Genomic DNA, 10000 nt, shown 5'->3' with positions numbered 1-10000 from the left:
TGAGGATGGTGAGGGTGGTGAGGATGGTGAGGGTGGTGAGGGTGGAGGGAACCGTGAAAACAGTAATCCATCAGCCGAGGGCATTTACAGACGTGGTGGGTTATACCTTCTTGTTAGTCAGCCTCCTGCCACCACCACCACTGCTGCACTGCCACCACTGTACACCTGCTTGATACCTGCTTGATGGGGTTCTGGGAGTTCTTCTACTCCCCAAGCCCGGCCCGAGGCCAGGCTTGACTTGTGAAAGTTTGGTCCACCAGGCTGTTGCTTGGAGCGACCCGCAGGCCCACATGCCCACCACAGCCCGGTTGGTCCAGCACTCCTTGGAGGAATAAATCTAGTTTCCTCTTGAAGATGTCCACGGTTGTTCCGGCAAAATTTCTTATGCATGCTGGGAGGGTGTTGAACAACCGCGGACCTCTGATGTTTATACAGTGTTCTCTGATTGTGCCTATGGCACCCCTGCTCTTCACTGGTTCTATTCTGCATTTTCCTCCATATCGTTCACTCCAGTATGTTGTTATTTTACTGTGTAGATTTGGGACCTGGTCCTCCAGTATCTTCCAGGTGTATATTATTTGGTATCTCTCTCGTCTCCTTTCAAGTGAGTACATTTGGAGAGCTTTGAGACGATCCCAATAATTTAGGTGTTTTATCTCGTCTATGCGTGCCGTACATGTTCTCTGTATTCCCTCTATTTCAGCAATCTCTCCTGCTCTGAAGGGGGAAGTGAGTACTGAGCAGTACTCAAGACGGGACAACACAAGTAACTTGAAGAGTACATTATTATTATTACACACAAGTTGTTAGTTTCAAGCTAATACAATGACACTTTCTCAAGACAAGTCACCCATCGCGAGCCTTTGTCAAGACGCCGCGAGCCTTTGTCAAGACGCCGCGAGCCTTTGTCAAGACACCGCGAGCCTTTGTCAAGACGCCGCGAGCCTTTGTCAAGACGCCGCGAGCCTTTGTCAAGACGCCGCGAGCCTTTGTCAAGACGCCGCGAGCCTTTCTCTTAGACATGGCCAGATGTGTTGAGGGCGGTGAGACACTCAAGACACGGCACGAAACACAAGAAGACTGTTATGAACCACATCGTTAAGTTTAACACCAGTTATACTTTGTCGCTTAAACTAGAGTATTTAAAGCTTCGAATCAAAACGAAAAATTCTGATACCGAATAGAAATTTCGATTAAAATAAAATAAATAAAGTAGCTAATGTAGTCTTACCGAGAAAACGTAATGTAAATTACTGTATAATAATAATAATAAATTTCAAAGAATTTGCCAGAACCCACTGGACACGTTCGAACCCTCATCACGGCTCCTACGGATAGTCCTATTGATACACTCACGTTAGTGTGATTATTCTCGGTGTATAATAATAATAATAATAATAATAATAATAATAATAATAATAATAATAATAATAATAAACATTTCATTCACCTGGGCTCTAGGAGATTCGAACCACGGACCCCACGGGTGTGAGGAAGTCTCCTAGAGTCCAGGTGAATGGAATGTTTATTTCCAGGGAAGTGTGGATGACAATAACAATAATAAGGCAACCTGGTATTCACCTGAACTCTCTAGGATTCCTTAGGCTTACAACTGAAGCCCGTCAGGGTTTAAGCATTGCCCCCCACCCCACCCCCGGGGTGAAAGCTCATGGTGTCCCGTCTTCCCAGTACTCTTTGTCATATAACACTGAAACTACTGACGGTTTTGGCCTCCACCACCTTCTCACTTAACTTGTTCCAACCGTCTTCCACTCTGTAAAAGAAAACTTTATAGTGTTTTTCAGCATCTGTTTCCTTAACTTGAATCTATGTTCGTGATGTTGCTGGTTTCTGGAATTCCTCTTTGTCAATTTGATCGATTCCTGTTAGAATTGTGTATATGGTGATCATATCACCTCTTTTTTTATCTTCTAGTTTTGGCATGTTTAATGTCTGTAGTCTCTCCTCATAACTCTTGTTTTAAAGTTCCAAAAGCCATTTTGTAGCATGCCGTTGCACCTTTTCCAGTTTCGTTATTATGTGCTTCTTGAGATTTGGGCACCATACAACTGCTGCATATTCCAGTTTTGGTCTCACAAACGTCGTGAACAGTTTCTTCAGTATTTCACCATCCATATAATTAAAAACAAGTCTGAAGTTGGAAAGCGACGCATTACGCTCCTCTCACAATGTTCTTTATGTGTGCCTCTGGCGACAGCTTACTATCCAAAACCACCTCCAGGTCTCCTTCTTTATTAGAGTTCTGTAATTCCTTTCCACATAATTTGTAAGTTGTGTGTGGTCTATTTTCTCCGATTCCACATTCCATAACATGACATTTATTCACATTGAATTCCATTTGGGATTTGATGCCACAAGCACTCATGACAAAGTTGACGCCCTTGCTAAGGCTGCAGTAAATAAAGACAGTATTGAATGGAATCTTGAGTTATCAAATAGGTCCCTTAAAAGTGTCATTAGACGAGAACTCTTAGATGGATTTGAAGAAAGTAGAACAGTGCAAACTGGAACTAGTAGGTCCATTGTTCATCACAATGAAATGTGTGAAGTAAAACATGTGTATGGGGCAAGTAACAAAGTCAGTAGACTAACAGATGTCACAGCTCGTATAAGACTTGGCTACAAGTATCTCTGGCAGTTCGGCTTGTATAGGGATCTAGATGAAGTAAAGTGTAAAGTGTGTGGACATAGGCAGGGACACACACTCGAACACTATATCTTGGATTGTTGTAAAATTGAGCCTTTTAGAGATAAGTCTAAGCTCACTCTGTATGATATGGCAACCTATCTTATTACCATGGATAAATTACCTGAAATCCTTGCACTGTACCCACATTTTGCTTCCAGCAGATGAACGACATATGAGATTCAGAAACAAGTAGTGTATTGTGAGGACTAATAATAAACAGAAGCTCCCCTATGACTCTGTAATATCCCCATTGGCCAAACTATTATGTATTAACGATAAAACCTACCATTAATGTATGATGACTTACTGTAAATATGTAGCTCTTGTAATTGCACTTTCTCTGTAACTAGCTGACATTGTATCTATAAGGTGTGAAGGATTGAAGAAATTGTTTATGTAATAATCTAAGATGAGGTCTGATAAAGACCTTTTGTGCCCTCTGTAATGCTTTTGCGCTACCGCTCACAGGATGAGTATGGGGTGCACAATAAACTAGCCGCCTTCGGCGGCAACCATCCAAAAAGCACTTATTTTATCTAGATCAATTTGAAGGACATTACAATCGTCTGTGTCTACTATCTTCCCCAGTATCTTAGCATCATCCGCAAACATGTTCATATAGTTCTGTATTCCTTCTGGTAGATCGTTCATGTAGACGATGAACATTACTGGTGCAAGAACTGAACCTTGTGGTACTCCGCTAGTAACACTCCTCCACTCTGATACATTGTCTCTGGTTACTGCCCTCATCTGTCTCTCAGTTAGAAAGTTTTTCATCTATGTCAGAAGTCTCTCGTTCTTGCCTCGTAGGCCTCCCAGTCTATTGCTTTAAAGTTGAAGTCGCCCAGTACCAACAATCGTGACTTATCTTTATCTGCTTTTTACTATAATCTCTCTTGTGGTACTCTGCCCGCTCTCTGCCTCATGGTACAGTAGTTCTCTTCTGACGCTTCTCATCACACGCACAATGATATCACATTGACGTGCATCAGTAGGGGCCGTGAGGGGGATGGAACCTGTCCACTTCGTACTCGCCAAACACCCCCACCAGACCCCACCACGAATACCCCCCCTAGACCCCACCATGAGCACCACCCCACCAGACCCCACCACGAGTACCCCCCTAGACCCCACCAGGAGCACCACCCCACCAGATCCCACTAGGAGCACCACCCCACCAGACCCCACCAGGAGCACCACCCCACCAGACCCCACCAGGAGCACCACCCCACCAGACCCCACCAGGAGCAGGGGAGTGAGCTTGGTCTCTACGAGAGAGTTAAGGTCTCCAGGGTAATACCAGCTGCTCATGGCGGCTGGCGCGGGGCGGCTGGCTGAGGCTCCCACCCTCACCCACCATCACCCACCCTCACACCCACCATCACCCACCAGGTCCCACACACACAACTGTTCTAGGGAGTAGTGTTGTAACTGTTCACTTGCCCGGGATAAGGTGTATCCTCATGGATAAGTTAAGTGGGTCGGTGAAGGGTCTCTAGGCTGCTCCAGGCTGCTCCAGGCTGCTCCAGGCTGCTCCAGGCGTTTGAACTGCCTTATGAGGCGTTTGGGGATGCGTTTAGGCCACAGTTTTTCCATCAAATCCTGCCACATGGTTATTATTATTATTATTATAAATAATATTTTATAATATTATATATATATATATATATATATATATATATATATATATATATATATATATATATATATATATTGCAGCTTATTTACTGCAGGATGGATGTTGAGTACCTGGTTGTGGTGGGACTGGGGTGGTGTTCCGGCACTACCCGTTGGGAACCCTCCGGCAGCAGCTCACAAGAGTTGAGCTCCTATACAACGTGACCTCCTATAGTCGGGGCTCAACGTCCCAGCTGCCCGGTCCCCGATCGGGTCTGCCTGAAAAGAATCAAGAGAATAATTTGAATATAAATGTGGTCCTGCGCAGGTCATTTCTTTATGCGTGAAGTAATGTTATAACACGAGTGTGATCAAGTGAAGTGGCAACGACCCTCAGTGTTGTGCTTGTGGTTATGGTGGGTTGTAGCCTGTGTCTGATGTCTGTCTGTACCCCTCTCTCTCTCTGCCTCTGCATTCTCTCTCTCTCTGCCTCTACATTCTCTCTCTCTCTGCCTCTACATTCTCTCTCTCTCTGCCTCTACATTCTCTCTCTCTCTCTGCCTCTACACTCTCTCTCTGCCTCTACACTCTCTCTCTTCCCGTCTTTATCTTTCCCGATATTTTGTTGCTGCAGCGGGGAGATCAGTGGATGGGGGTAGGGGGGTGGTGAGGGGGAGAGGTAGGGGGAGGGGGAGAGGTAGGGGAAGGGGGTAGGGGGGTGGTGAGGGGGAGAGGTAGGGGAAGGGGGAGAGGTAGGGGGAGAGGTAGGGGGAGGGGGAGAGGTAGGGGGAGAGGTAGGGGGAGGGGGAGAGGTAGGGGGAGAGGTAGGGGAGGGGGAGAGGTAGGGGGAGAGGTAGGGGGAGGGGGAGAGGTAGGGGGAGAGGTAGGGGGAGGGGGAGAGGTAGGGGGAGAGGTAGGGGGAGGGGGAGAGGTAGGGGGAGGGGGAGAGGTAGGGGGAGGGGGAGAGGTAGGGGGAGGGGGAGAGGTAGGGGGAGGGGGAGAGGTAGGGGGAGGGGGAGAGGTAGGGGGAGGGGGAGAGGTAGGGGGAGGGGGAGAGGTAGGGGAAGGGGGAGAGGTAGGGGGAGAGGTAGGGGGAGGGGGAGAGGTAGGGGGAGGGGGAGAGGTAGGGGAAGGGGGAGAGGTAGGGGGAGAGGTAGGGGGAGGGGGAGAGGTAGGGGGAGAGGTAGGGGGAGGGGGAGAGGTAGGGGGAGGGGGAGAGGTAGGGGGAGGGGGAGAGGTAGGGGGAGGGGGAGAGGTAGGGGGAGGGGGAGAGGTAGGGGGAGGGGGAGAGGTAGGGGGAGGGGGAGAGGTAGGGGGAGAGGTAGGGGGAGAGGTAGGGGGAGAGGTAGGGGGAGGGGGAGAGGTAGGGGGAGGGGGAGAGGTAGGGGAAGGGGGAGAGGTAGGGGGAGAGGTAGGGGGAGGGGGAGAGGTAGGGGGAGGGGGAGAGGTAGGGGAAGGGGGAGAGGTAGGGGGAGAGGTAGGGGGAGGGGGAGAGGTAGGGGGAGGGGGAGAGGTAGGGGGAGGGGGAGAGGTAGGGGAAGGGGGAGAGGTAGGGGAAGGGGGAGAGGTAGGGGGAGAGGTAGGGGGAGGGGGAGAGGTAGGGGGAGAGGTAGGGGGAGGGGGAGAGGTAGGGGGAGAGGTAGGGGGAGGGGGAGAGGTAGGGGGAGGGGGAGAGGTAGGGGGAGGGGGAGAGGTAGGGGGAGGGGGAGAGGTAGGGGGAGGGGGAGAGGTAGGGGTAGGGGGAGAGGTAGGGGGAGGGGGAGAGGTAGGGGGAGAGGTAGGGGGAGGGGGAGAGGTAGGGGGAGGGGGAGAGGTAGGGGGAGAGGTAGGGGGAGGGGGAGAGGTAGGGGGAGAGGTAGGGGGAGAGGTAGGGGGAGGGGGAGAGGTAGGGGGAGAGGTAGGGGGAGGGGGAGAGGTAGGGGGAGGGGGAGAGGTAGGGGGAGGGGGAGAGGTAGGGGGAGGGGGAGAGGTAGGGGGAGGGGGAGAGGTAGGGGGAGGGGGAGAGGTAGGGGGAGAGGTAGGGGGAGAGGTAGGGGGAGAGGTAGGGGGAGGGGGAGAGGTAGGGGGAGGGGGAGAGGTAGGGGAAGGGGGAGAGGTAGGGGGAGAGGTAGGGGGAGGGGGAGAGGTAGGGGGAGGGGGAGAGGTAGGGGAAGGGGGAGAGGTAGGGGGAGAGGTAGGGGGAGGGGGAGAGGTAGGGGGAGGGGGAGAGGTAGGGGGAGGGGGAGAGGTAGGGGAAGGGGGAGAGGTAGGGGAAGGGGGAGAGGTAGGGGGAGAGGTAGGGGGAGGGGGAGAGGTAGGGGGAGAGGTAGGGGGAGGGGGAGAGGTAGGGGGAGAGGTAGGGGGAGGGGGAGAGGTAGGGGGAGGGGGAGAGGTAGGGGGAGGGGAGAGGTAGGGGTAGGGGGAGAGGTAGGGGGAGGGGGAGAGGTAGGGGGAGAGGTAGGGGGAGGGGGAGAGGTAGGGGGAGGGGGAGAGGTAGGGGGAGAGGTAGGGGGAGGGGGAGAGGTAGGGGGAGAGGTAGGGGGAGAGGTAGGGGGAGGGGGAGAGGTAGGGGGAGGGGGAGAGGTAGGGGGAGGGGGAGAGGTAGGGGGAGGGGGAGAGGTAGGGGGAGGGGGAGAGGTAGGGGGAGGGGGAGAGGTAGGGGGAGGGGGAAAGGTAGGGGGAGGGGGAGAGGTAGGGGGAGAGGTAGGGGGAGGGGGAGAGGTAGGGGGAGAGGTAGGGGGAGGGGGAGAGGTAGGGGGAGAGGTAGGGGGAGGGGGAGAGGTAGGGGGAGAGGTAGGGGGAGAGGTAGGGGGAGAGGTAGGGGGAGAGGTAGGGGGAGGGGGAGAGGTAGGGGGAGGGGGAGAGGTAGGGGGAGGGGGAGAGGTAGGGGGAGGGGGAGAGGTAGGGGGAGGGGGAGAGGTAGGGGGAGGGGGAGAGGTAGGGGGAGGGGGAAAGGTAGGGGGAGAGGTAGGGGGAGAGGTAGGGGGAGGGGGAGAGGTAGGGGGAGAGGTAGGGGGAGGGGGAGAGGTAGGGGGAGAGGTAGGGGGAGGGGGAGAGGTAGGGGGAGAGGTAGGGGGAGAGGTAGGGGGAGAGGTAGGGGGAGAGGTAGGGGGAGGGGGAGAGGTAGGGGGAGGGGGAGAGGTAGGGGGAGGGGGAGAGGTAGGGGGAGGGGGAGAGGTAGGGGGAGGGGGAGAGGTAGGGGGAGGGGGAGAGGGAGAGGTAGGGGGAGAGGTAGGGGGAGAGGTAGGGGGAGAGGTAGGGGGAGAGGTAGGGGGAGAGGTAGGGGGAGAGGTAGGGGGAGAGGTAGGGGGAGAGGTAGGGGGAGAGGTAGGGGGAGGGGGAGAAGAGGCCGGGGGAGGGGGAAGAAGATCTCTGCCTCAATGTTGGTTTTTGTTTTATACACTTATTGTCGGTGTGAGTGTTTACCGGCGAGTGACTGTGTGTGTGTGCTAGTGTCTCCGTCAACAGTTTGATCTTCAGGTTGTCATGTGGGATGGGACACGGGGTGGACCTGTCACGGTCAGTCACGTTACTGCGGCCCTCACTCACGCCGGCCATGAAGGGCAAGGTACAGCAACAGTGTAGGGGAAGGTACAGCAACAGTGTAGGGCAAGGTACAGCAACAGTGTAGGGCAAGGTACAGCAACAGTGTAGGGCAAGGTACAGCAACAGTGTAGGGCAAGGTACAGCAACAGTGTAGGGCAAGGTACAGCAGCAGTGTAGGGCAAGGTACAGCAACAGTGTAGGGCAAGGTACAGCAACAGTGTAGGGCAAGGTACAGCAGCAGTGTAGGGGAAGGTACAGCAGCAGTGTAGGGGAAGGTACAGCAGCAGTGTAGGGGAAGGTACAGCAACAGTGTAGGGGAAGGTACAGCAACAGTGTAGGGGAAGGTACAGCAGCAGTGTAGGGCAAGGTACAGCAGCAGTGTAGGGCAAGGTACAGCAGCAGTGTAGGGCAAGGTACAGCAGCAGTGTAGGGCAAGGTACAGCAGCAGTGTAGGGCAAGGTACAGCAGCAGTGTAGGGCAAGGTACAGCAGCAGTGTAGGGCAAGGTACAGCAGCAGTGTAGGGCAAGGTACAGCAGCAGTGTAGGGCAAGGTACAGCAGCAGTGTAGGGCAAGGTACAGCAGCAGTGTAGGGCAAGGTACAGCAACAGTGTAGGGGAAGGTACAGCAACAGTGTAGGGCAAGGTACAACAGTGTAGGGCAAGGTACAACAGTGTAGGGCAAGGTACAGCAGCAGTGTAGGGCAAGGTACAGCAACAGTGTAGGGGAAGGTACAGCAACAGTGTAGGGGAAGGTACAGCAACAGTGTAGGGGAAGGTACAGCAACAGTGTAGGGCAAGGTACAGCAGCAGTGTAGGGCAAGGTACAGCAGCAGTGTAGGGCAAGGTACAGCAATAGTGTAGGGCAAGGTACAGCAACAGTGTAGGGGAAGGTACAGCAACAGTGTAGGGCAAGGTACAGCAACAGTGTAGGGCAAGGTACAGCAACAGTGTAGGGCAAGGTACTGCAACAGTGTAGGGGAAGGTACAGCAGCAGTGTAGGGGAAGGTACAGCAGCAGTGTAGGGGAAGGTACAGCAACAGTGTAGGGGAAGGTACAGCAGCAGTGTAGGGGAAGGTACAGCAACAGTGTAGGGGAAGGTACAGCAACAGTGTAGGGGAAGGTACAGCAGCAGTGTAGGGGAAGGTACAGCAGCAGTGTAGGGGAAGGTACAGCAGCAGTGTAGGGGAAGGTACAGCAACAGTGTAGGGGAAGGTACAGCAACAGTGTAGGGGAAGGTACAGCAACAGTGTAGGGGAAGGTACAGCAACAGTGTAGGGGAAGGTACAGCAACAGTGTAGGGGAAGGTACAGCAACTGTGTAGGGGAAGGTACAGCAACAGTGTAGGGGAAGGTACAGCAACAGTGTAGGGGAAGGTACAGCAACAGTGTAGGGGAAGGTACAGCAACAGTGTAGGGGAAGGTACAGCAACAGTGTAGGGGAAGGTACAGCAACAGTGTAGGGGAAGGTACAGCAACAGTGTAGGGAAAGGTACAGCAGCAGTGTAGGGGAAGGTACAGCAGCAGTGTAGGGGAAGGTACAGCAACAGTGTAGGGGAAGGTACAGCAACAGTGTAGGGGAAGGTACAGCAACAGTGTAGGGGAAGGTACAGCAACAGTGTAGGGCAAGGTACAGCAGCAGTGTAGGGGAAGGTACAGCAACAGTGTAGGGGAAGGTACAGCAACAGTGTAGGGGAAGGTACAGCAACAGTGTAGGGCAAGGTACAGAGGGAGGGAACTAGAGGTGGGTGAACGGCTGTGCTTGTCATGTTGATTAATGAATGCGGGAGTCTAGGAAGGTGTCAACAGGAGGCGCCGCAGGAGAGGAGTACGAGCCTTACTGAAGCGTGGTACAAGGTCTATACTCCCGCAGCGCGTGGTGGAGCTTGGCAGCCTCTTGCTCCGAAGGCAAATGGCTGCGACCAAGGGGAGGGAGGAGGTGGTGCTCTCTGAGCGGCGCCATGTGGTGCTGAGCCTTGTTACGCTACCACTATCACCACCACCACTATCACCACCACCACTATCACAACCACCACCATCACAACCACCACCATCACAACCACCACTATCACCACCACCACTATCACAACCACCACTATCACAACCATCACAACCACCACTATCACTATCACCACCATCACTATCACCACTA

General features: G+C 53.6%; 1 protein-coding gene across 1 annotated transcript in view; it reads right to left on the bottom strand.

Annotated features, from left to right (window-relative positions):
• The window catches only part of LOC123774626 (uncharacterized), a 145805-nt gene that overhangs the window by 15572 nt on the left and 120233 nt on the right, over positions 1-10000 (bottom strand). Inside the window, exon 5 of the mRNA XM_069303912.1 lies at positions 4460-4606. Within this exon, the coding sequence (XP_069160013.1) occupies positions 4523-4606 (84 nt within the window). The 3' untranslated portion in view covers positions 4460-4522. The remainder of the gene's footprint in view (positions 1-4459; positions 4607-10000) is intronic.

The sequence above is a fragment of the Procambarus clarkii genome, chromosome 51, assembly GCF_040958095.1.
Source record: "Procambarus clarkii isolate CNS0578487 chromosome 51, FALCON_Pclarkii_2.0, whole genome shotgun sequence".
Classification (NCBI taxonomy): Eukaryota; Metazoa; Arthropoda; class Malacostraca; order Decapoda; family Cambaridae; genus Procambarus; species Procambarus clarkii.
Note: the sequence above shows the minus strand (reverse complement) of the source record. Positions and strands in the feature narration are given on the sequence as shown.